This window comes from Callithrix jacchus, chromosome 2, assembly GCF_049354715.1.
Source record: "Callithrix jacchus isolate 240 chromosome 2, calJac240_pri, whole genome shotgun sequence".
NCBI lineage: Eukaryota > Metazoa > Chordata > Mammalia > Primates > Cebidae > Callithrix > Callithrix jacchus.
Window position 1 is genome coordinate 71,283,329 of NC_133503.1, and position 26,387 is coordinate 71,309,715.

General features: G+C 48.1%; 1 protein-coding gene across 2 annotated transcripts in view; it reads left to right on the forward strand.

The window, feature by feature from the left end:
- Positions 1–26,387, forward strand: part of GFPT2 (glutamine--fructose-6-phosphate transaminase 2) — a 48,555-nt gene that overhangs the window by 5,717 nt on the left and 16,451 nt on the right. Inside the window, exons 2-9 of one of the 2 annotated variants that reach the window (XM_035290723.3) lie at positions 9,710–9,817; positions 11,400–11,498; positions 12,361–12,486; positions 16,550–16,608; positions 17,255–17,389; positions 19,505–19,566; positions 22,950–23,104; positions 23,544–23,661. In XM_035290723.3, the coding sequence (XP_035146614.1) occupies positions 9,710–9,817; positions 11,400–11,498; positions 12,361–12,486; positions 16,550–16,608; positions 17,255–17,389; positions 19,505–19,566; positions 22,950–23,104; positions 23,544–23,661 (862 nt within the window). The remainder of the gene's footprint in view (positions 1–9,709; positions 9,818–11,399; positions 11,499–12,360; positions 12,487–16,549; positions 16,609–17,254; positions 17,390–19,504; positions 19,567–22,949; positions 23,105–23,543; positions 23,662–26,387) is intronic. The other variant, XM_002744467.6, reaches the window with a different exon arrangement.

A 26,387-nucleotide genomic window follows, 5' to 3' on the forward strand; every position in this document is an offset into this window, starting at 1 on the left:
GAGAATGAGGGCTGGGTGGTCAGAGAGGCCACAGCTCCTCAGCAGCCCTTGCTCAAGGCCCAGGGGACTCCCCACAGCTGTGGGCCTCACCCAGGAGAGTGGACGTGTCCCTCTTCCCCCAACACACATAGGCAGGCCCAGGCACACACGTGCACACACTGGGGAATTTCATGAGCAGTCATTGAGGCAGACATTCGGTTTGGCCATACTCTTCCATTGAGACAGGAAGTAAACCAGTTTGCGACTTGGGATAATGTCTAATCTCTATGAGGCTCATGGACTAAAAAGTTCAGTCCCTTCACTTCTGAGAAGCAGCAGATGGTGGGAGAAAGATGGCCTTTACGATGGGAGAGTCCCGGCCTGAGTGGGTGGTTAAAGAGCTTCCCAGAGCCAGCCTCTCCTGTGTGGAGCACTGGCTGGGCCTCTCCCTGGAACGGTCCCCTCACTCACAGTGAGGGCTGGGCTTTTGTTGGGAAGCTGATGCTTGGAAAGTTGGAGAGATTCTTCTCTTTTTTTTTTTCCTGAGTCACAGTTTTGCTCTTGTTGCCCAGGCTGGAGTGCTGTGGCGTGATCTCTGTTCACTGCAACCTCTGCCTCCTGGATTCAAGTGATTTTCCTGCTTCAGCCTCTCAAGTAGCTGGGATTACAGGCATGAGCCACTAGGCTTAGCTAATTTTGTACTTTTTTTTTTTTTTAAAGTAGAGACAGGGTTTCACCATGTTGGGCAAGCTGGTCTTGAACTCCTGACCTCAGATGATCTGCCCACCTGGCCCTCCCAAAGTGCTGGGATTACAGGTATGAGCCACCTCGCCTAGCCAGTTGGAGAGATTTTTCAAAACAGCATCACTGGAATCAGAACATGAGCCCAGCCTGGCCACTGAGAAGTTGTGTCTTCCTCATCCCCCAGATTGTAAATCATCCTTCCCCTCCATCCCTACCCTCAGCACCCCAGGGGGTGTAGAGAAAATTCCAGGAATTCTGTGCCCCAGTGTGGCTTACCTTCTGCCTGGGTGTCCACGGGATGTCACCTCCCTGAGCTGGCCATTGTTGCTATCCATCACCTGGGGGTTGAACCCTAAGCTTCAGAGGCCCCTGCCTGTGTGGACCTTCATGGTGTCTTTGCTCCTGACTTCCTGTGTGATCTCTGGGGCCTTGCGCAGAGAAAGTGCTCTAAGCCCCAGATCCTAGAAGTGAGCCAGGGCCAAGGGGCTACAGTCTCCTCTCAGAGGGCTCATGTAGAGTCCCTTCTGGAATCCCTTTGAGTTTTTCTCGGTCCCTCTCCTTCTGGGACCTTTGCCGGTTTGTTTAATCTATGAATTTGAGAATAGGGCCCTGAAAGGCTGTCTGGAAGCTCTGGGTGGATAACCACAGGGCACATGACCAAACTGGTTGGTAGGGCCCTGAAAGGCTGTCTGGAAGCTCTGGGTGGATAACCACAGGGCACATGACCAAACTGGTTGCCCCCAGGCCGGGCCTTTCTCCGAGCCACCTGGGCTTTCCTGCCCATGGGAGGGATGCTTGGCCCAGGGCCATCTTTGCAGAGATTGCAAAGTGCTCCCATTCTTTAAAAAGAACTCCAGCCTCTTGTGTCTTAGACTTTTCCATGAAGCCCACATTTTCAGGCCCTCCTGCCTTCTGCTCTCCTGGCCTCTCAATCCCAACCCTCTGTAGCCTCTTGGGAACCTGAAGGCACCTCCATGTCCAGCCGTCTGGGCGCACAGCATCCCCCACCTGGCTGAGGCCATCCCCTATCACTTCAATTTGAGAAATAAGACCGCTCCCAGGTTTCTTAGGCCTGATGACTGTTCCCTCTCAGTTCTGCAGGGAGATTTCCAAGCTAAGGAGAGTAACACAAAGGGGAGGACTTTCCCCAAAGAAGTTTGATATCATTGCTGCCCTGTTCTTGGCTCACTTAAAATCCTGTCACCTGCCAGTGATGCCTCTGTACCCTGTGGGCAGCCCTAGAAATGGAGGCTAGGAAAGAGCAGTAGATCAAGGTAGGAAGTGACAGCTGCCTTGAAAAAGGGGATGGAAAGATGGAAAAAGGGGTTCAGGGAGGGAAAAAGATCTTCATTTGGGGTAGGGGGGGATTGAGCAGGCATTATATGTGCATATGCCTGGGGGTCCAAGGGGTACATGTATTGGGCTGCGGGCACGCTGCAGGAGTGGGACCTGGAGGGCAGACGCTGCAGGGTGGCATGGCGAACAAGGTGGAGCTCAGGACAGACAGCAAGAGAGATTGACGTCAGGCTGTGGGCCTCTGGGGCAGAGAAGGCAAGAGAGGGATGTAGCTGGAACCTGACTTGCCTTGGTCACTGAGGCCCTGATGGGGAGGGGGCTGAACAGGAAGAGAAAGGTGGATTTGGAAGCTGGAGTGTCCTGTGATGGGGCTCATCTCTCAGGGGGCAGCATCTGTCCTGGACCCATCTGGTACCAGTTGGGCATCTCCCCAGAAGCCAGGGACCCTCTGCAGGAGCTATTTCTCACCCCTTGCAATAGGTTTCTATGCTGATTGTGGGGAGGTGGGGGTAGAAGTGGTGAACCCAGGCTTGCAATCAGGCAGACCTGGCTGTCAATTACTCGAGTCTTTGGGGGTGGAGCCTCAGATGCCATCTCTATCCTTGGGAACCACAGTCTCTTGGCACAGGATGTCATGAGGCTTAGAGGAGGTGAGGTTCAGGAAGGGTTGGCACGTGGGGAGCCACTGTAGATGGCAGTGATGGTGATCTACCCTGCAGCCCACCTGGCAGGGTTCTGGGTGGCTTCCCTAGGCCCTGGCTCATTTGGTTAGAATGCTGTCCTCATGCTAGTCCTGGGGTCCTCATGGTACATGGGGCTAGAGGTGTTGTGCAGGGGGATGTAAACCTCTGTGTTTGAATGTCTTGGGGTTAACCAAGAGTTCAGGTGGTGCTGTGCTTCCATTGTAAGGGCCTGGCACAAAGGGACATCCTGCCTTTGTGTCCCTGTTGTCCTTGCTGTGGGTCCCAGTGAGCAGAGCTGCTTGTGCTTGGAGAGTGTGGCTGTTTTAGGCCCAGCTCAAAGGCTATCTTCTCTGGCATTCCTCCATTCATTCATTTATTCATTCACTCATGCATTTATTGAGCACCTAAGATGTGCCAGGCCCTGGGCAGGTGCTGGGGACTCAGAAACGGATGAGACAGATGTGATCCCATCCTCCAGAAGGTTACAATCCAGCAGGGAGCCAAAGAAAAAGACAAGGAAGCAAGTGCTGCATCGAATAATCAGGGCTACGTAGCTGGAAAAAGTGACAGGAAATTCTTGCATAGGGAACCTTTCGGCCAAAACCTGCACAATGGGTCAGAGCTGGCTTTGCAAAGAGCTAGCAAGAGCCAGCTTTGCAAAGAACCATCTACTCCCACCCCAGCGGGAAGCACTTTCCCACCTCCCCTGTGGGCTTGGGAGGTCCCTGTGCATCACTGTCCTTGTCTGGAGCCCTCAGTGAGCCCCTGATGAGTCTATCCAGTAGCACCCAGCACAGCAATGAGGACTTTCGGGCCTGAGAACTGTTTACAGATTACTTAAATCTTGATCAAGCCACAGCCACATAACACATTTGGTTTAACCATTATTTCCCCAGGCAGAAGGCCAAGATGAAATGACAGTAAATGGTTCTATTTCCCCCTTGGTTTTATTGAATGATAATCTCTCAAGGGATCATTTCTCAAGCTCCTTGCCTCATTTTATTTTAACAGACACTTGCTATGTGGCAGGGACTATTCTAGCCATCACCCCATTTGACTGACAGGGAAACTGAGGTACAAACATTTAGTGACTTGCTGGAGGCTGCACCAAAATCAAGGGGCAGAAGTGGGGATTGAGGTGGGTCCTGGCACTGGCCACAGCATCTGTGCTTCTGGCTATGCCTTGGCTGGTGAATGACAGTGGCAGGGAGGAAGCTGACCCACGTGGTGGCCCTGGGCCCATGTTTTCAGGCTCGGGCGTGTGCTCTAGTCGGCCCTTCTTATAACCCTCTTATGGCCGCTGTTTCTCCAGGGGATTGGAACTGGGGACCAGGTAAGTCAGGTGGGGCCGGTCCGGCTGGAGAGGTCGAGGGGCAGGAGGGCCTGGCCAGGGCAGGGCTGGCATCCCCTGCAGAAGGAAGGGCTGTTGTAGCCCTGGTGCTCTGGATATGCCAGGAGGGTTAGAGCACAAGTGAAAAGCAGAACTAGACAGAGGTCTGGCCTGGCCGGAGGTCCCAGGTGCCACATGATCACTCCTCCTATCCCCAGAAGCTGTCAGGTCCCCCTCACCAGAACACAGCTGCCACAAGAAATCAGGGTGAACCAGGCAGGTCTGTGTCATGTACCCCACTGTCCAAACAGTTGGTCCATGTCAACCCTCAGGGCTTGGCTAGGACATCGCCCCATGGATAAAATGAAGTCTTTGCTTATTTATACATTATCTAGCATCTAGATAAGGATCATATACTCACCACTACCTAATTCACATAGTGGCACATGGTCACATATTATACTGGCACATGGTGATATATACCGCAGGACATATGCGGTGGAAAGGAAGTTTCTGCTTGATGTCCAGTAACCTCAGAGGCTACCACTGACTGCCCTCTGGTCATGGTGCCCTTCTAGAAATGCTCCATACTCCTCCCCCAGCCCTTGTGTAATTATGTTCAGGTGGGGCCGGTTCTGAACTTGCAGAACATAAAATACTTATGTTCTGCAAGCTTCTTTTTCCCTTGACACAGCTTAGAGATTCAGATTGCCTTCCAAGAGAATGCACAGCTTTCCCTTGCTCTGTCGAGGGCTGCCTGCAGAAGGCCCTACTGTGTGGCTGCACTGTCCCTTGCCCAGCCCTGCCATACATCGGGCTGCTGCTAGTCTTTGGCAACCACAATGGCCCTGAGCAGCTATCCTCATACGTGTGTGCATTCATCCCTGCAAAGACGTCCACTGGGTACCTTCCTAGAAGCCCAACAGCTCTGGTCTGCAGATGTATATATTTTTAATTTTGAGAGATTGCCAAATTGCCTTCCAAAGAGGGTATATGAATTTAAACTCTCACTTACTGTCAAACTGTTTGATCTTTACCGACCTCATAGGTTTGAAAAACAGATTCTCATTGTTGATTTTATTTATGGATGGAAAGGTTCCAAAAGGGAATTCTGATATAAATAGCAGGAGAAATTCCTGGGAAAGGAGGGAGCTTCGTTTTATTGTGCTTCATTTTTAGATAATAAGAGCATAGTGTGAATGCTGCTTTATTCACTTCAGTGTGGTAGAGCTCAGGGAGAATCCAGCCAAGAGGATGAGCTGCAAAAGGAAAGAAACAGAGCTTCCTTCATGAAAGAAATTACTGAAGAGATGTCATTATGCAAGAGGGCTCATGGTGAAAATGAGATTTATGCGTTCTTGCACAAAGATGATGAAAACCACTCCTTGGCAGCTTTTCTCACTGCAGTCAGCTCCCACACTGTGCCTGAGTGGCCACCGGTCCTCCTAGCTGAGTGCAAACACACTGGTGGTCCTGAGGACAAGGACTGCTTACATCTCCGCTGCTGTCCAGGAATCTGTCGTGGGTCTGAAAGTGAGAATCGTCTCACTGAGTTTGTGCCTGATGTGTATGCAGGAGTGAAGCATGGCTGGGAAGAGGGGGAGCTGCAGGGGAGAGTTGCAGAGCTGACTCCTGGAGCACTCGGGAACACCATTCAGACGCAAGACCTTTTCAGAGTTGGTGATGGGTACATTTCTGGACCTTTGCCTGTCTGCTTCCCTTAGGGAGGTACAGGTATAATTCTAGAACATTCCCAGCCCAGGATGCCAGGAAAGTTTAGTGTAAAAGACTCCAACAAAGATTTCATTGAGTTGTTCCCTGCTTCGCTTAATGTCTCCCATGGCTCTGTGGTCTTTACATTGACCAGAATTTGACCATGTCCCCACAGGGAACTTTCTGGTCTGTGCAGGGAAAAATTGATGTTATGAAAAGTTTCACCTAGGCTAGACACTGTGGCTTATGCCTGGAATCCCAGCACTTTGGGAGGCCAAGGCAGGAGGGATAGCTTGGGCCTAGGAGTTTGAGGTTACAGTGAGCCGAGATCACACCACTGCACTCCAGGCTAGACAACAGAGCAAGACCCTGTCTCAAAAAGAAAAAAGTTTCACCCAAACATCAGTGGTGATGATTGCATAACTCTGAATATACTAAACCACTGAATCACATGCTTTAGATGGGAGGATGCTATGGTGTATAGCATCTCAAAACTTTTGTCTAAAAAAGCTGTTAATTTTTTTTTTTAACGCAGTTTCACTCTGTCATCAGGCTGGAGGGCAGAGGTGAGATCTTGGCTCACTGCAACTTCCTTCTGCCTCCTGGATTCAAGCCATTCTCCTGCCTCAGCTTCCCAAGTAGCTGGGACTACAGGCACACACCACCACGCCCAGCTAATTTTTGTATTTTCAGTAGAGACGGGGTTTCATCATGTTGGCCAGGATGACCTTAATCTCTTGACCTCATGATCCATCTACCTTGGCCTCCCAAAGTGATGGGATTACAGGTGTGAGCCACCGTGCCCAGCCAAAATTTTTAAACATCGACATTAAAAGATATATTAGTCCATTTTCTTGTTTATTTATTTATTTATTTTGAGACTGAGTTTTGCTCTTGTTGCCCAAGCTGGAGTGCAATGGCTTGATCTTGGCTTACCACCACCTCTACCTCCTGTGTTCAAATTATTCTCCTGTCTCAGCCTCCCGAGTAGTTGGGATTACAGGCACCCACCACCACTCCCAGCTAACTTTGTACTTTTAGTAGAGACAGGGTTTCATCATGTTGGTCAGGCTGGTCTGTAACTCTCGACCTCAGATGATCTGCCCACCTTGGCCTCCCAAAGTGCTGGGATTACAGGCGTGAGCCACCGCACCTGGCCCTATATTAGTCCATTTTCATGCTGCTGATAAAGAGATACCCAAGACTGGGTAATTTACAAAAGAAAGAGGTTTAAGGGACTTACAGTTCCACATGGCTGGGGAGGCCTCACAATCATGGCAGGTGAAAGGCACATCTCACATGGCAGCAGACAAGAGAAGAGTTTGTGCAGGGAAGCTCCCCTTTATAAAACCATCAGATCTCTGAGGCTTATTCACCACCATGAGAATAGCACAGGAAAGATCTGCTCCCATGATTCATTTACCTCCTAACAGATCCCTCCTATAACACGTGGGAACTGTGGGAACTGCAATTCGAGATGAGATTTGGGTGGGGACACAGCCAAACCATATTAAAAAATAACTATCTTTTTAAAAAATAAGGTGACAAAAGTACCTCCCATGCCCAGATGTTTAGGGGTTATCGTGTGAGTTTCTGGAACCATAAACACTTAGCAGCAGCCCTGCGGCGGCCCTCACTGGGGCACTTCAGCCCAGCCAGAGAAGGGCCTGAACTGCACACACAGTTCTTAGATTCAGCTCCTCTCACCTTACCTAAAGACAGCAAGGAGGATAAAATAGCCTACTGAGAAAATTGCCCTTTGCTGATTTTAAAAGAAAATGCCTGTAACTGCTTAGAAAGCACAGTTTACATATTTTTATATATAAATCCCCTACCTTAATACATATGTGCGAACATATCCTGTGTACAGTAGGTTACAGTGAGAATGTTAAGTATATGCATCTGCCATACAGTAAAAAGAAATGGATTTTTTAAATTAAAAAGTAAAAGAATAAGTATAATTTATAGTACTATTTAATTTTATTGCCTATTTTTGACTGTTTATAGATTAATTTTATTAACTTTGTATGATGGGACCTTGCTCACTGTTTAGGAATATAGTATTCATTTCATTGAAGTTTAATCATTTATTCAGATGTAGCATGTTAACATGAATCTGATCTTCTCAATCGCCATAGATATTCCAAGTGGTTTCTTGTGTAATGACAGTCAGCCCTCCATTATCTGTGGGCAGGTTGTCCTCTCTGGGGTTCACCTCTGGAAGAATTTCAATCCTGGTCAGACCTTTCTCTCATCCCAGCAGAATGTAGTTGGGAAGATAAACCTTCTTGTAACCCTGGCAGCATTCATCCCGGGGCGCTGGCCAGTGGATAGGAGTGTTGAAGTCCTGAGTCGGAGTTTCTTGGTTCCACTCTGGCTCTGGATGAGTCACAGGCTCCCCAGGCTCTGGTCCAGAAGGTAGGTGGAGGGCCATGAACTACCCTCGGAGGCTGTTTCAAACATAGGCTGACCCTGTGGTGGCCCAGTGCCCGGCCCACAGGGAGTTCTCCATCAGGCGAGTTGCTGTTGTGATCTGAGAGTTTGTGTTCCCCCGTCATCCATCTGTTGAAATCCTCACCTGCAAGGTGATGTTATTAGGAGGTGGGGCTTTGGGGAGGTAATTAGGTCATGGGGACAGGGGCCTCACCAATAGGATGAGCGTGCCCTTATTTAAAAACTCCAGAGAGACCCCGCCCCTTCCGCCATGTGAGGTTGGAATGAGAAGTTGCTGTCTGTGAGGAACGGGCCCTCACCAGACACTGAATCTACCGGCACCTTGATCTTGGAATTTATAGCCTCCAGAACTGTGAGAATAAATTTCTGTGGCTTATTACCCAGGTGTCTGTGGTATTTTGTTACAGCAGCCCAAGCCAACTAGGACAGTTCTTGTGAATGTGCCTGAAACCCAGTGACGTTTCTATGATCCATACTATTGCTTCCCTCCATGGATATGGATACACACTCATCACTTATTCTGTTCCACATACATTTATTGAACAGGACTGGGTGCACACACACTGAGGAATACAAAGATAGAAGCACCAGCCTGCCCTTGGTGGGGACTGTGGGTGTCCCATGATGTGAGACCACTGAGGTGGGAAAATAAACCTCCTCCTGTGCTGTACTTGCAGGAGGCACATCTGCCCCAGGCAGGGACTGGAGCTGACTTTGAGGTGGGGAGGTTTTCCTAAGCGGTGGGAGAGAGGATGAAAGGACAGAGGGATGACGGGATGGGATGTGCGCAGGGCAGGAGAGAGGAAATCAAGGATCCCTTATCACAAACTGGGAGTGGAGGACTCTGGAAGGCAGAACCAACACAACAGCTAACTTCCTATTTGGAAAAATATTATTTTGAAATACAAATACAGAAAGTCAAGTGGAACGAAGTCTTCTTGACTCATAGGCCTACCTTCAACAAAAGGATTCTGCAGTGGCCAAGGGGCATGAGGTGGTTTTATTCTTGCTGTCGTAAAAGTAGTGCTTATTGAAGGTCAAGCTCCTGCCGTATGGAGGAAGCCTGTGGAAGCAAAGACCCCAGCACTTGTCCCAGCTGCCCCAGGGGCTGCTGTCACTTCCTATGGTGTTCCTAGATGTGTGCTCTGCAAATCATGGAGTGCATAGAGGTAGGGACTTCTGGATGTCCCAAGGCGGTTGAGTTTCATTGCAGGCCTTTGCTATTATGGACATTGCCACAGTAAAAGCTGCCTCCTGCAAGTACAGCACAGGATAAGTTCCCAGCGGTGGAACTGCCAGCCCAAGACATGTGACACAGACTTTCTGGGTTTTTTTTTGTCACGGGGGAAGAAAGGGTGCACCATTCTTCAGCTATTCCCGGGGAGGGCCACATCCACCCCTGCAAGCACCTGGGAGCCCTTTGTGATGCCACCTTGGTGCATCCCCAGAAGCGTTTTCTTCCAAACAGGAACTATTTTATTAATGCTCCATTTTTTTTCTCTTTGAACAGGAATCTTTGCCTACATGAACTATAGAGTCCCCCGGACAAGGAAGGAGATCTTTGAAACCCTCATCAAGGGCCTGCAGCGGCTGGAGTACAGAGGCTACGACTCGGCAGGTGGGTCTGTAGCTGCCTGCCTTGTTTCTGGGGATGGGGCTTCCCTGCTCTGCCCTCACCCATCTCCTCTGTAGGAGGTAGGCCTTTTTCTGCTACTTCTTTATGTTTCTTTTCAATATAAAAATAACACTGTCTGGTAAAGAAATTTGAAACCTATAGAAAAATAGAAAGAAGAAACAAGGGTAAAAAAAAAACAGGCAAGCCCCTTCCTCAAAAGTTCCCCCATCAGAAAGCAGAGAGGGTACAAGGTTGTAGCCATGCAGCATGAGTAAGTCCTGGACAGCTGCTCTGTAGCGCGGCGCCTGACCATAATGACACTGTATTGTGCACATAAAAATTTGCCAAAAGGGTAGATTTTTTATTTTTTATTTTTTTGTCCCTCAGGCTGGAGTACAGTTCCAAGAAATTGGCTCACTGCAGCCTGAAACTCGTGACCTCATGCCATCCTCATCCTCCTCAGCAGCTGGGACTACAGGCGCACACAACCTCACCCAGCTGGTTTTTTATTTTTTGTAGAGATGAAGTCTTACTGTGTTGCCCCGCATGGCCTCAAACGATCCTTCTGCCTCTGCCTCCCAAAGCACTGAGATCATAGGTGTGAGCCAGCGAGCCCAGTCAAGAGGGTAGAGCTTATGTTAAGTCCTCCTATCACACACAACAATACCTAAGAGGGCAGGAGGAAGCTCTCGGAGGTGATAGGTTTATGGTGTAGCCTGTGGTGATGGTTTCATGGTAGTGCCCTGGACTCCAAGCCCATCAAGTTGTAGACATTATGCACAGCTTTGTGTATGTCAGCGCTACCTCAGTGAGGTGGCTTCATTAAAAAAGGACCCCTGTCAGTCTTTGAGTCCCTCCTCTGGTTGCTGTTGTCTGTTGGGATGGTCTGTGGCAGAGGAGGGTAGAGGTGTTATACACCGACATTTTTTGTTTTTACCTAATGATAATTATGTGGTTTTGTAATTTTACATTCTTCTCTTTTCACTTAGTGTTTCTATGATCCTAAACTCTTTCTAAGTAGCTTTCTCAGTGGCTACACAATGCTTCACTGGGTGGCTGTCTCAGAGTTCAGGCCTCCATTCACTACAGAGGTGGATGTTTAATCTGTTTACCCTGTTTAATTACACAGCCCAAGGAGAGAGGGGGAGCCAGATGATTTTAGATCCCTGTCAACACTTAATGGGAGGCAAGTCTGATGGGAGGAACACTAAAGCAGTGGAGATACTGGCAACAATATCACAATTCGGAGAACCCTTGGGATAAATACCCTGCCTGGGACATTGCCATCAGCAGGGGCCTGGTAGTGCCTGCTGTGGGGAAGCGTCCCAAGGGGCTCACCCTGGGCAGGAACAGGGCTGGAGGCAGCTGTGGCCCAGGAGGAGGCAGGAGCTTCTCTACTTGCTGTTAAGCATGGCCACGGTCACAGCCTCTTCTTTCAAAGTAGATTTCCTGAAAACTGTACAGCTCTCCAACCTGCCGTAAACAGACAGCCCGGGGCATGCAGCCCTGACCCTGCAGAGCACCTGTGCCAGCTGTGTGAGACAAAGCTTAAGTCCCAAAATAACAAATAATGTCTACTTCACAGGTGTGGCAATCGATGGGAATAATCATGAAGTCAAAGAAAGACACATTCAGCTGGTCAAGAAAAGGGGCAAAGTTAAAGCTCTTGATGAAGAACTTTACAGTAAGTAGAAGACCTCTGAGTCGAAGGAGCGAGTGCAGCAGGAGCTGCTTTATAGGATTATATTCCAAAAGCATGGGAGACCAAAATTCTACGCTTGTCCCAGTTCAGATAAACAGAAGGAGCATTAAGCCCATGCTGTAAAACTGTGCTTCACAGGATGTGGGATGGTTTATTTTAGGTGGTGGCAGCACATGGATAATTTTTTTTTTTTGAGACGGAGTCTCACTCTGTTGCCCGGGCTTGAGTGCAGTGGTGCGAGCTTGGCTCACTGCAACCTCCGCCTCCCAGGTTCAAGTGATTCTCCTGCCTCAGCCTCCTGAGTAGCTGGGATTACAGGTACCTGCCACCATGCCTAGCTTATTTTTTGTATTTTTAGTAGAGATGGGTTTCACCACGTTAGCCAGGATGGTCTCGATCTCCTGACCTCATGATCCGCCTGCCTCAGCCTCCCAAAGTGCTGGGATAACAGGCGTAAGCCACCGCACCCGGCCAGATAATTTTTTTCTAAGTGTTTAATAGTTATATGCCGTAGTTCTTTTAATCATTCTGGCAAATGATACTGCTTTTCTGTTTGTAGTAAGGATATAATCATTTTCTTTTTAAAGGAAATTTATTTCTGTGAAGAAGTGAGCTAAATTACAGAGAAGTAGTAAACAGTCCTCAGCACAGGTGGTTTGTGGGCCAACCCAGACTCCCGTGGTGGGACCTGCCATACCTCACCCCAGGAGTCCGGGGTGCAACACCAGCAAGAGCACCTACCTGGCGGGTGATGTGACTTGGTGTAACAACACCAGGTCGACTTCACAGTCCCAGGTCAAGGATTGTTGTTAAAGTGCAGCAAACTGATTTTCCTTTCATTTAGAACAAGACAGCATGGACTTAAAAGTGGAGTTTGAAACGCATTTCGGCATTGCCCACACTCGCTGGGCCACCCACGGGGTCCCCAGTGCTGTCAACAGCCACCCCCAGCGCTCCGACAAAGGCAACGGTACGTGGCATACTTCCCTGTCCCCATGGTTCCACCTCACCCTGAGCTGTGTCAGGGCCAATCCCTGCCAGAGCAAGTTCCATGCCCACCTGTAACTGACTGCTCAGCCTGCTTCATCTTCCCAAGAGAATGCAGGTGTCCCATATCCCAGAGCTCTGCTGGTGGCCTCAGGAGGCAGGCAGTTTGGTCCTAGGGTGGTGCTGGCCTCCCGAGAATGTGCAGGAAAATAATGGCACTTAACCAGGAGAGCTGCTGGCTCCTTGGAACCCAGGCCATGAGTGGGATGAGGCCTCGTGAGGGACTGAGGGACCTGGGCACTGTTCCTCCCCAAAAGATGGAAATGTTCCCCAAGGCTGTGCCCATCAGGGAAGGATGGGTTCTGTCCTCGTGCAGCTAAACCCACCTCTTCCCCACAGAGTGGTCCAGGTGAGGGCAGGGGCTATACTGGTCTCGGTGTCTGAAGCACCATGGGCCCCAGCAGGAGACCTCAGCAGCCAGGGCTTAAGGTATGGAGAAGTAGGGGCTACAGCCAGAAGCCCAAGGGCTCTTGAGCCCCCAGCTCAGCTTGCTTCACGTTTTTAAAAATTGAGAATCACTGTGCATGAAAGTCCAGACTCCTGGCATTCCTTGAAAAACTGGAGGATCTGGAAACACTGAGCTGACGGCGCCTCGGAGCTCCACAGATTGGCAGCGGGCCAAGGTTGCTGCTACTGCTGTCCTCAGTGGGTTTCAGGCTCTCCTGTTCTCCCAGTCACCTCCTTAGGTCAGCTCACAGGTCCATGTCACTTGCCTGGATCCCCAGGACAGTTCTCCATGCACGATTCTTTTAAATGACACCCTTGTCCCCTCTCATGGGGGAAAGACTGGTAGGTCTGCAGCTCCTGGTGGCAGCTCTCAGGGGTCTGTGGTCAGCCCCCAGGGCACTGGGCCTCCTGCAGTGGGATGCAGTGGGCATGGAGCAACAGGAGAGAGGATCTAATCCCTGTCTCCTCCGAGGCCTTCAAGGGCAGGCAGCAGTCTAGGACATAACCTGGGCCTTCCAGGGTGAGACCTGGTCTGGTCTTAAGCCCCTGAAGCCCCCAACCTGGACATGCCAGGGGAGGGTGTATAGCAAAGAGAGTGATTTCTGGAGTCAGCCAGACCCCTCCCCCAAGACATCCTCTGGCATAGTGTAAGTTCTTGCTAAGCCTAATGTTAGATAGCACCAAATACATCAGAGCAGTTACTGGGGGCTTATTAGCAGGCACTAAGCCTTGACGCTTGACAAGTCCCACTGCAGTTAATCCTTGTGGAAGTCAGGCCACAGGAGCACAGCACCACCCTGCTTGGCGTCCCCTACTCACTGCAGATGTAACGGGGGGATGAGCATCCACCCCCACCACCAACAGAAAGTACGGTGGTACAGCTTCTCCCCAAAGCATTCTATAGGGCTTTACCAGCTCACCCTGCCCAATTTGGAAGTGAAGGCGTCCCCCAGAGAATGAAAGGAGAGCCCCACCCACCCTGCTCAGCAGAGTAGCTTGGTAGTAGCACAGGAGTCAGTGCTACTCATGTATCCATGTGGTCAGAGTCTTGAGGGAGTGAGGTTTTTGCTGGTGCCTGTTCCTTGGGTCTGGCCCATGCCTTGAACCACAGGGCATTTCATGACTGAAGCACATACCCTGTATCCACGAGGAGGACAGCAGATCCCACGGTGCTGAGGACCTAGAATGTACATCTGGCCAGAGCCCAGGTCAGATGCAGAAGCTGGTCCCTGGAGCAGTCATGCTGGCTGAGAAAACACTGCACCTAGACCATGTGCCCTGAGATGTTGCCACTTCAGCCATAGCTTCCTGCTCTCCCAGGTGACAAAATGAACCTCATCAGAAAACCCCCCACTTCAGTGCAATGTCTGGGTATGTCCCCAAAGCAGGGAAGCTCCAAGAAGACCCACCCACACCCAAACTTGGACACTGTAGCCCTGACTCAGGATGAGTAATTGAAGAGAAAAGAACAGAGCAATAAGCAGATTCATAAAATTTCATGAACAGCTCTGCAGTGATAGCTGAACTATACTACACGAGGATATTACACAAAGATTTTGCACAGACAACATGGATTCTAGAAAACAAGTTAATGATAGGATCATAGATAAAATGTGACAGAAGTAAGAGATAAGAGAATAGTGTAAAGAAACTATCACCCTAGATATGAAAAAAATGGGGAACGGGAGCCAGTTAATACGAATCCAACATATGAGTAACTGGTGTGCACAAGAAGCAATCAGAGCACAGAGAAGTGTGCACAGAAGTGGTCAGCATGTCTGTTGAAACTGGGCTTTTCTTATTCAAGCCTTCCCATTTTTGGGTGTAACCTCACAAAACAAACAATATGTTTTGTTTTTTGTTTTTTGTTTTTTTAGTAGAGGAAACCATGGTGAGAATAAAGAAAAAGGATAGTGGAAAAGGTTTTAAAAGATGCTGTAGGAGAAATCTTTGCTCAACTGAAGGAAAACTTGAATTGGAGATCTCAAGAAGGGATCAAAAATAGTCAGTAGGCGGGGAGCGATGGTTCATGCCTACAATCCCAGCACTTTGGGAGGCCGAGGCAGGGGGTGGGGGGTCCCCTGAGGTCAAGAGTTCAAGACCAGCCTAACTAACATGTGGAAACCCTGTCTCTACTTAAAAAATGCAAAAAATAGCCAGGCATTGTAGGAGGCACCTGAAATCCCAGCTACTCAGGAGGCTGAGGCAGGAGCATCACTTGAACCCAGGAAGGCAACGGTTGTGGTGAGCGAAGATCACACCACTGCACTCTAACCTGGGTGACAGAGCGAGTCTCTGTCTCAAAAAAATAATAATAAATAAGACTTTACAGTGATGCTTTGAAAAAAATAATTGTCAATATTTATGAAGTGCATCCAACATCTAGATACCTCCTGGTGGAATTATTGAACCCCAAGGGCAATATGGAATCTTTCTGTCCTCTGGGAGCAGAGGGAAGAGGGGCTCCTTGGCCAGAAAAATTATCAGGCTGGCCTTGGACCTTTCCCTTAAGGCACTCATGCACATGCTATTCATTGAGAAAATGCAGTGGGGTGGAGGCAGACACATCCCTCACTGCACCCCAGGGTCAGCAGGGTTGCCACCTGTACAGGAAGCCGCCCATGTGAGCAGGGTGTGTGGCAGGCCTGGGGGAGGTGGGAGAAGCTGCAGCCAGTAGATCCTGCTGTGCAGGAATGTGGCTGAGCCTGGGGATGCCAGAACTTCTGGGATTTTTCCCCCAAGAAAACCAAGATTTTAAAGTGAACACTCAGAATTTTAAAAACTCAAATATTGGGCCAAGTGTGGTGGCTCATGCCTGTAATCCCAGCACTTTGGGAGGCCGAGGCAGGTGGATCACAAGGTCAGGAGTTTGAGAACAGCCTAGCCAATATGGTGAAACCCGATCTCTACTGAAAATACAAAAATTACCTGGGTATGGTGGCGGGTACCTGTAGTCTCAGCTACTTGGGAGGCTGAGGCAGGAGAATCACTTGAACCCAGGAGGTGAAGGCTGCAGTGAGCCGAGATCATGCCATTGCACTCCCGTCTGGGCAACAGAGCAAGACTCTTGTCTTGAAAAAAAAAAAGCACAAATATTTTTACAACATAGTGTGGGTCAAACAAAGCATGTGGCTGAACTGTCAGTTGGGAATGCCTAAAGTCAGTTGGGAATGTCTGGAATTGTTTCTGGAATGAACGGTTCATCATCCCCAATGGACATGAACCCCAAAGCCTGTTTGATATTACAGTAGCACACAGGGGAGAGCTCTCTGCATGGTCAGGCTGGTGGTTGTCAGTCACTGAAAGAGGGATGTGTGTTTCCTAGGATTCACATTGTAGTAGCTGCTGCCGTCTAGACATCAGTGCTAATCCCTGTTTCCATGGTAGTAGATATCAGTGCTAATCACTATAAACAAAGTGCACTTAAGTCTTTGTGGGCCTGGAGTTTGCAGAGGGTTCTCAAGCCTTGAAATCATCTCTCTTCACATCTGACTTGAACTTCCTTCTCAATAGCATTTCTCTCTTAACTTTTCTTTCAGAATTTGTTGTCATCCACAATGGGATCATCACAAATTACAAAGATCTGAGGAAATTTCTGGTAAGATGCTTCCCCTAGGTAATGTCTCAATTCCATGATATTGGTCTCCCCAGAAACTTTCCAGCCAGCTCATTTCCTCACGGAAGGAAACCAGTGTGGGAACTGAGACCCACACTCAGCCACGTCACCATGTTGAGCAGAAACTTCTGCCTTGGCTGAGCCAGGCCCTGCAGATCTCATTTGAGGAGATAACAGGGCATTAGTATTTATCTCAAGGGGCGTTGCAGATTCCCAGAATCAAAATAACAGGAACTTAGTTTTATTAAAATGTCTGCATTATATAACACAGCCTCGGAGTTGGGGCGGGAAGTCAGACAGTGTCTAAAGTTTGAATGGCTTTGTGGTAATGGTTGGGATGTGGGTGGATTTGACTCAACATATTTTATCACTTTGACTGCTACTATTTTGCAATGTCTAGATTAGTGGCAAGGGCGAGCTTCTGAGGTGGGATGATCTCAGGGCATCCTGGCATGACTCAGAGGTGTTTGGCTGTGTGATGCTGGCAAACATTTTTTGTCCCTTCCCAGTTTTCCTTGTTCTTGACTTAAGTCACTCCAAGCGTAGATCATCAGGGAGGAGAGGGAGTTGGCCAGGCAGGCATTGCACAATGACCACTCTCTCACACTATGTCGACTGCATATTCCAGGAAAGCAAGGGCTACGAGTTTGAGTCAGAAACAGATACAGAGACCATCGCCAAGCTGATTAAATATGTGTTCGACAACAGAGAAACTGAGGACATTACGTTTTCAACATTGGTTGAGAGAGTCATTCAGCAGCTGGTGAGTTACAAATCCCGTCTGTCTGACTCATTCCTTCATTTTTTCATTAAAAACATTTTTTTCAAGCAGCAAGTGGCAATGAATCCTTTATTTTTTGTAAACCCTTATTAGACAAACTTGCACACAGTCCTGAGGATAAAAGACAGCTCATTTACAGTGTCTGGCCTTAAGATATTACACTCTTGTAGACCTGGAAGACACTCTGTGGTTTGGTTAATCGACATCAAATAGAAGGTGCCCTGCTTCATTCTGACACTTCTTAAATTGTGACTGGCATAGAGTCTATGACTTCTTATGATGCACACGTGAACTTGGTGGTGGTGTGCAGGAGAGGGTTGTGGTAACAAGGGAGGATGTCATTGTGCAGTTTTGTTGTTGTTTTTGTTTTTGAGATGGACAGAATCTCACTCTGTCACACAGGCTGGAGTGCAGTGGTGCAATCTTCACTTAGTGCAACCTCTGCCTCCCAGGTTCAAGCAATTCTCCTGCCTTAGCCTCCCAAGTAGCTGGGACTACAGGCATGCACCACCATGCCCAGCTAATTTTTGTATTTTTAGTAGAAACATGGTTTCACCATGTTGACCAGGCTGGTCTCGAACTCCTAACCTCAAGTGATCCACCTGCCTTGGCCTCCCAGAGTGCTGGGATTACAGGCATGAGCCACCATGCCCAGCCTGTTTTTGTGATAGCCCTATCAGACCATGTCTGTATGTGGAACAGAATGGCCCAAAAGAGGGAGAGAAGGAGAGAGATTGGTGACATCCCAGAGTACAGGGCCCAGGAAGCTGAAGTCCCTAAGAAGGGAGCACATACTGGGGGTATTGTCCAAGGGGAGGCTCCCACACTAGGGAGGAGGTGGAGCAGACACAGGCCCATGTGGGGCAAGGGAGGAGGAGAGGGCTCCAGGCCTCTCCGAGCCCATCCTCCCAGGCAGCAGTGCCATCCAATAGCTCCCCCAGGGCCGTGGCAGCCTGGACACTGGCCTGGAGTCCAGAACATCTGGCAGGCACCACCTTGTGGTTTAAAATATATTATTCTTGAGCAGGTGTTTTCAGGGTCTGATTTAAAAAGTAAGTCTATTGTTGAAACCCTTTTTGTCCTCTAACTCCCGTTTTTGGAGGTCCATCATTTAGAGGATGTGTTTATAAATAACAGCTTATCCCACACTTAATGCACTGGATAATGTACATTGAGCCAGTTAGGTATTATAGCATGCTATTTTTTCTTTTCCATTTTTATTTTGAAATTTCAGAAATACCTCTCTCATAATGACACTTGAACTTAAGACTTTTCCTGTCTGGGAGAGTACAGGGCTCTTTTTGGCAGAGAATGAGCAGCTTTTTTTTTTTTTTAATTGACAAAAGCAGCAGGATCTGCCTGAAGCCCCTTGGTTTGGGGCAGTTTGAAAGCCCTGCTGAGGCCTGGGGACGCCAACTCAGGTTCCTCTGGCCTTGCAGCTGAGTTGGCAACCTAGACCCGACACGCTGACCACACAGGCCTGGGGCTGCCCGCGGCTCCCACACTTGGAGGATTTCATGTTGAAATTCAGATTTGCAGCTTTTTATATATAACTGAGCTCAGCTAGGGTTGTGGTAAATTAGTACAGGATGGTTAAGACCTAGGGGAGAATTTTGCACCAAGAATTTAAGTAGAAAAAGCATCTGGAGTCTTGTGTTGGAACTGGATTCTAGTTCTGGCTTTCCACAAACCAACCACGTGTTGAGCTAAAGTTCAGTTCACAGGGGTTTGCTGAGTAGGTGCAGTCCCTAAGCAGGGCAGGGCAGCCTGGTCCCAGCTGTCATTTCCTGTGACTCTTACTGCCCCTGTCCACCCAGCTGGCACCCCACTGTGCTTTCTGTGGGCCTGGGCAAGCATGCTGCATGTTGCTCACTGTGGAATTCACACATTTTGGCCTGTGGTACTTCCTGTGACACTGTCTGTTTTGCTTTCCCTCATGACGTTACCCCAAATGCGCTGTTCCTGCACTCAGCTCCCTGAGGGACCCCAGGACTTCCACCAGGAAGAGGGGCCCAGGGAGACCCATCTGGGGTGTGGCCAGGCTGCAGCAGCATGGCTGATGGAATGAGTTGACTCTCACTGTTTGTGTGTTTTCAGGAAGGTGCATTTGCATTGGTTTTCAAGAGCATCCACTACCCAGGAGAAGCTGTTGCCACACGGTAAGGCAAAACACTGGCATTTCCCATAAGAAAGAAATAAAATAGTGGCTGGGGCGGTGGCTCAAACCTGTAATCCCAGAATTTTTGGAGGCCAAGGTGGGCGGATCACGAGTTTAGGAGATCGAGACCTTCCTGGCCAACATGGTGAAGCCCTGTCTCTACTACAAATGCAAAAATTAGCTGGGCATGGTAGCATGTGCCTGTAATCCCAGGTACTTAGGAGGCTGAGGCAGGAGAATTGCTTGAACCAGGGAGTGGGAGGTTGCAATGAGCTGAGATCGCACCACTGCACTCCAGCCTGGTAACAGCAAGACTCCATCTCAAAAAAAAAAAACAAGAAAAGAAAATAAAAACATATAGCTGGAAGGAGAAGGGAGAGGTAGGGCCTCTGCCACGCTGGAAGATACCTTTGGTATCTAAAGAACAACTGTGGCTCAGCCCGGGGGACTTCACCCCACTATCTCTATGGCCTGTGGTGCTACACTTGTGAATTTTTTTAAAAAGAAACCAGAAAGTTGGATTTTTATTTGAAATCTCCAGATTTTCAGAGGTAGGCAACAAATTCCAGTTATAAGTAAACTTGTACAGATGGGGCAGATCCAGGTTTTGTGGGGCTTGAAGCCTGTACAATATGGGGCCCCCCTTTAAGAAAAAGCATGCAAAATCATGAACACAAAACTAGGAAGAAAAGTGAATACTGATTTGAATTCAGTACAGAAGAGGCCTTGAAGGCCCAGAGCTGAAGCTTCACCTTCACAAAGGAGCATCCCAAGAATCAGCTTAGAGGCCTAGTTCAGCCCATGTGTCCCTCTATTATGGTGGGCCTCCAGTGCTGTGTGGATTTACAGAAGCAGATTAAGTGCCATCCTGTTTATATTCAAATGGGTTGATCATCCATCCATCCACCCACCCATCCATCCATTCATCCAACCATGTAACAAATATTTGACGTGCACTTACTATGTGCTGGGCCCTAGGGACTTAGTGCCATCTGACCTGGTCCCTGCCTTGAAGGGCTAAACAGTTGTGCAGGAGGGCAGAGAAGGGCAGAGGATGGTGATGCTCTATGCCAGGCCCCAGTACAGGACATCATCTTACCTGGCAGAGGGGCAGTGGTGGGTAGCCCTAGGCAGGAGGCTGCCTGGGGCAGGCAGGCAGTGGGGAGGAGCCAGCATGAGCAAAGGCAAGGGGTCCAGAGGGAGTGGGACCTCCCAGGATCCCTGTTGGCAAGGTGGGGGTATCGTGCAAGGGCATTGGTGGGACGGAGGCGTCCAGGCTCAGTGCGTGTTTACTGACACCTGCTGTGTGCCAGGCATGGGAGCCAGTGGTGAGCAAGGTGGTGTGGACACTGCTCCAGGGCCTCAAAGGCTGCAGGGAGTGGAGAAGCAGACAGAGGCCGGCTCTATATGGCCTCAGTGCCCTGCGGCCTGCAGGCTTCATTCTGAAGCTCCAGGGGAGACATCTAGAATGAACCTGTGTCTTTGAGAGACTGGGCCAGAGAGGGTGAGGCTGTTTCTCCCAGACTATCATAGTATCTTGGCAGTAAACAGCAGGAACTTATCATGATTTTTAAAATCTTTTCTAAGACTGGAACTAATTTGCCATTTGGAATTTAATTCCTTCAGTTCATAGAATTATAAAATACCAGTTGGTTCCTATCAAATTTAGAAGCCCTTTTTAAAATCTAATTTTATCATGATGTTACTATTTTAAATGAGCTCAGAAGAAAGCAGCGTGAAGAAGCAATAAAGTTTTATTTTTTTAAATTGCTTGTAACTGAGGGCTCTATAACCTCCAGGACCATCTTTGGGTTGTCTTGGGAGAATTATATGTCTCAAGGTCTAGAGAAACCGCAGAGCTCAATCTACAGCAATAAAATTTGGGGGAGTCATTTGCCAAGAAAATTAGATATCCATGTACTTTCTCACTGCTATCATTATAAACTGTTTGTGCTAGGTCCCCACTGGACCCAGAACTGTCTCAGATTTGCTTTACACAATAAATGATTGAAATATTCAAGGTGTTCATAGCACCTTCCTCAAAGCCCCAGACTTTGTTCCCCGCTTTGAGAAGTCATAGGTGGGATCCAAACAGGACAACATGATTGGAAAGCAAGGTCTGTTATTGTTGAAGAAAAATTTAGGAACTGCAGTGAGTCAGGCTGACAGACCATGGATATATGTGGGCTAGATTCAAGCCGATGAACAAGTACTTAGTTTCATTGATCTAGCAAGACATTGCTTAAGGTAAAATATTACCCAGTTGTATTCTAATTCATGTGTTTGAAACAGCTCTCTTAAGTTGTCTTATTACAGTGTTTGCCTGTGTTTTCTTCTTATTAATAAATTAATGTATAGAGGGAGAATGGCACACATCCTTTATTAACTGCTAGAATTTTACCTGCCTGGGTTCTAAGAACTGCAGGTTTAGAGCGCATGCATTACCAGAGTGAGACGCTTATTTCTGTACATACCCATGGTAAATTTTATTTGCACACTGTAATTTCTAAGAATGAGCAAAGGGTCAGATTTTGGAGGCAAGATGTCATTAAAATCGTGAGATCTTAATCACATTCACCATTAGAAGTTGTAAATAGAAGGAAAGATCCTAAAGGCTCTTTCCTGAAGATTCCCTGCCGAGGTACTCAGAAAGCCGGGCTCCGGTGGCTGAAACAGAGACTCTGGACAGGAGGCCTGAGTGAGGGCCCTTCACCTTGGCCAGCTGTAGACTTCCCAAGATTTTGCCTGTGACAGTCACTGTCTCCTTTATGATGAAGTCTACCTGGTACAGGGTGAAGATTCTAAACTTCATCCACGGGTGTCACTCAGGCAGAGACAAAAACTACCCAGGGAATTGCCTTATGTCCCCTACAAAGTAGAGAATATACAAGTCAATCAGTCTAGTGCCCACTAATTCCAGAGAACCGGGCTAGAGGAAGGGAAGGAACAACAGGGGGTTTTTGGGCAGATGGTGGGTGCAGAGCCCTATTGTTGTAGGGATGTGCTGCTGCCGAGGCTGGGTGGAGACCCTGAGTGACCCTGCGCCCCACCAGCACCTCCTCCACTGCTGAACCCTCAGCCTGTGCCATCTAACCATGTGGGTTGGTCATGTGTGGGGACTCGACTGGAGGAGGCCTGGCCTGGGAGGGCAGGGGTGGAAAGGTTACCAGGCTTACTGGGTAGGTGGGTGATGCCAAGTCAGGGTCCTGGGACTCAGGACTTGGCCTTTTGGTCCTGTGCTCCAGGCATCCATCCTGTGGGACCTAAACAGGATCCTCCATCTCTGGGAAAGGGCTAGATTTGGGGATCCCACCTCAGATGCTGGGCAGACACGCAGCCCTGGGCGTCAAAGGCGATGGGTAACTGGATGCCTCCTCCCTACAGGAGAGGCAGCCCCCTGCTCATTGGAGTCCGCAGCAAATACAAGCTCTCTACAGAACAGATCCCCATCTTATACAGGACGTGTAAGTTTCTCAAGAAGGACTGGAACAGCGCAGCTGCTGCCCGGCGTCGCAGGACTCAGCAGCTGCTCTGGCACGGTCAGCTCCCCTCCGAGGCAAGGATGCCCCACTCTGAGCCAGACCCAACGGGCGCACAGCTCCAGGTCTAAAAGGTTTTCGTGCAACTGAGACTTGGCTCCATTTTTTTTTAAGCTTTTTATTGTGGACATGATTGTATCATGATTTTGTATCTTGTCAAACATAGACAAAAGTGCCATTGTATAACAGTAACTGTGTCTTATTTGAGTACTTCTTTGGTTTGTGTTTGTTTGCATTCCTCTCACACTGTAGCCATTTAAATGCTTTTGCAGTGGTACTGTGCTATTTGGGGATCTTTTACAGGATTTGGCTGACGCAGCCAAAGCTAAAAATTGCAAATTTCTCCCACATATATTCAGAGGGGAAATTGGTTCCCTGCTGCATGTTATACAAACAAAACATCCCAATGGGATTTGCAACTCATTCCTCCATTTGCTAGGCACTCTGGAGAATGTGAAGAATATCTGTAAGACACGGATGAAGAGACTGGACAGCTCCGCCTGCCTGCACGCTGTAGGTGACAAGGCCGTGGAATTCTTCTTTGCTTCTGATGCAAGGTAACTGAGCCTTCTTCTCTTCCCTTCCTGGGATTATGTAATCAAAGAATGCTTGTCTAAACACTGCAGGTTCTTACTCATCCTTCCATGTGAGCTGTCATGGCTCAATAAGTCTCAGGGCCAGAGCAGAGTTCAGCTGTCCCTGGCCCTGGGCCTGGAGTCCTTGTCCTAGGAGCACCTGTGTGACTGTGGCGGGCAGCCCTGATCGCCAAAGGCCAGGTGCACTGGTGGGTACAATGCTTTGAGCCTGCACAAAATAAATGGGTTAGTTGCCAATGTTGGAAAATTGGGAGATTTCACAGGAAAATCTGGATCTCTAGCTTCTCTGGAAGAACTAGCTGATGTGGGTACACTGTGCTACCCTCTCTCAGGCAGCAGGTGTCTGGATCTGCTCAAAGCCTGCTCCCTTTAGATGGGTCAAGTGTCTCCACACCTCAGTCCCTCCCACGCCCCTCCCTGCCTTTGCCTGATGTGGGACCATTTGTGAAAGACAGAGCCAAGATGTAGGGAATATTTCATTTGATTCTAAAGTCCATATTCTCATCAGTCCACCAAATAATGATTTTGAAGAGAGAGAGAGAGAAAGAGAAAGAGAACACTTTCCTGCTATTTGAAGTAGAAAACCCCTGTAATCACCTCTAGTACCTTCTTCAAAGACCCAAGGCTTGGGCCTTTGTTATATATTTCCGTTCTTGATGGATTTTCTCTTTCCCAACCAGCCTTTAATATGGTCTCACTGTGAGGCAGGGAGGACACCAAGCCAGGTCTCCTGGGTAACGGGAGTGACAGGGAGGCAAGGCCTGGTTAAGTGTACAGCCAGCATCATACTTAACGCTGAGGTCGGGGTAGCGCTTCCCAAATGGTGCTCCTTAGAACATGCCTTCAACGAGAGGTTGGTATTTTTTCAGTGATTCTTAAACACACAGAACTGTAGTTATTGGCATTGTGCCATTGGAATTTGTTGAAGCTTTTATTTCTTAGAAGTTTGTCGAATAATTGTGATCTTAACGATCAATAGTAACTTATGTTCAGTGAAATAGGGTAGATGTTTCTTTTTTTAAAAAAAAAAAAAGGCATGAATGCCTGAAAGGAGAGGAAATAGTTATTTGTAGGCAATACTATTATACATTTTTAAATCCAGCCAAAAGTCTGTTAGAACCGATAGTACTGACAGCTGGGAATAAAGGTGTGGAAATCCTATATCCTAGCCTTAGCTTCTGACCTGAGTCCAGCATGAGTGGGACCATGTTCACCTTGTTCTCCAATGTCACCTCATGTGACCAGGCACCAGGCTGTCTGCAAACGTAAGGTGAACCAAAAAAGTAATACTACTCACCACAGCTGGAAAAAAAAAAAAGCTTTGATTAAATTCCTTAAAGTAAATTTTAACAAAACTACTCCAGAACATATTTGGAGAAGACTACAGAAATTTTCCATGAGAAAGTAAGAGATTTGAATATAGGAAGAGATTCCACATTCTTCAGTAGGAAGGTTTAATATTCTTTTTTTTTTTTTTTTTATTCTGAGACAGGGTCTCGTTAAGTTGCCGAGGCTAACTTAACTAGCTCAAGGGATCCTCGTACCTCAGCCTCCAGAATAGCTATTTTCAAAAATTAATGGACTCAACATTTACAATTAATTTAATGATTACAAGTTATATTTTCAAGATATTGATTCTCCCCCAAATTAATCTGTGAATTCCGTGCTGTAATTAGGACCCTCCAGATTCTTTTGTTTATGCCTTTGGAACTTAGGGAAGTGATTCTATCACATGTAGTAGAGAGACAAGCAAGCCAGAACGTGCTGAGAAAGAGGAATGGTGGGTGGCCCTCCCAGATGTGAGCACACTGTCCAGCTCTTGGGCAACGGTGACCAGTGTGTTGTGGGGCATGGTATGTGGGCCTTGCCAGGATCCCATCCAGTAATCACTACAGACCTCTGGGAAAGGCACAGCTCTCTCCTCTTTACAGAGGTGGAACCTGAGACATGAATTCCAGGGGGTCATCTCTATTACCCAGGGGCACAGGACTGGTAAGAGACAGAGGCCCTGAGTCCACCTCAGGCCTAACTCCTGGGCCAGTGGTCTTAATGACCAGATTATGTTACTACCCATTTTGTAAGTAAAATAATTACATTTAAACAAACATATGTACATGCATGCATAAATATAAACACACATGCACCATACATTGTTGGTTGGTTAATGCTACAACGTAAGCAGTGTTAATCTCTTGGAGACAGGATAGGGCCATTTTTACTTCTTGTCACTCCATATTTGTACTTTTTATACAATAGGTATGTTTTGTTTAAAATATTTTTTGCGGTACAGTGGCTTGTGATCCTTCTTTCTCTTTCTTCCCTAGGATCTGGCTGGATACACCTCTCTTAGAGCCTTAGACCTTGATAGTTTCTCTCCTGACCTTTGCACCAGGAGTTCAGGTGTTCATTTTCTGGCAGTCACATGTGGGTGTGGCTCTTGATAGAATGAAAGTGTTTCTTTTTTTGTTTGTTTGTTTGTTTTGAATGGTCTCTCATTCTGTCACCAGGCTGGAGTGCAGTGGTGTGATTTTGTGCCAAGTGATTCTCCTGCCTCCGGAGTAGCTGGGATTACAGGCATCTGCCACCACACCCAGATAATTTTTTTATTTTTAGTAGAGACAGGGTTTGATCATGTTGGCCATTCTCAAACTCCTGACCTCAGGTGATCTGCCCACCTTGGCCTCCCA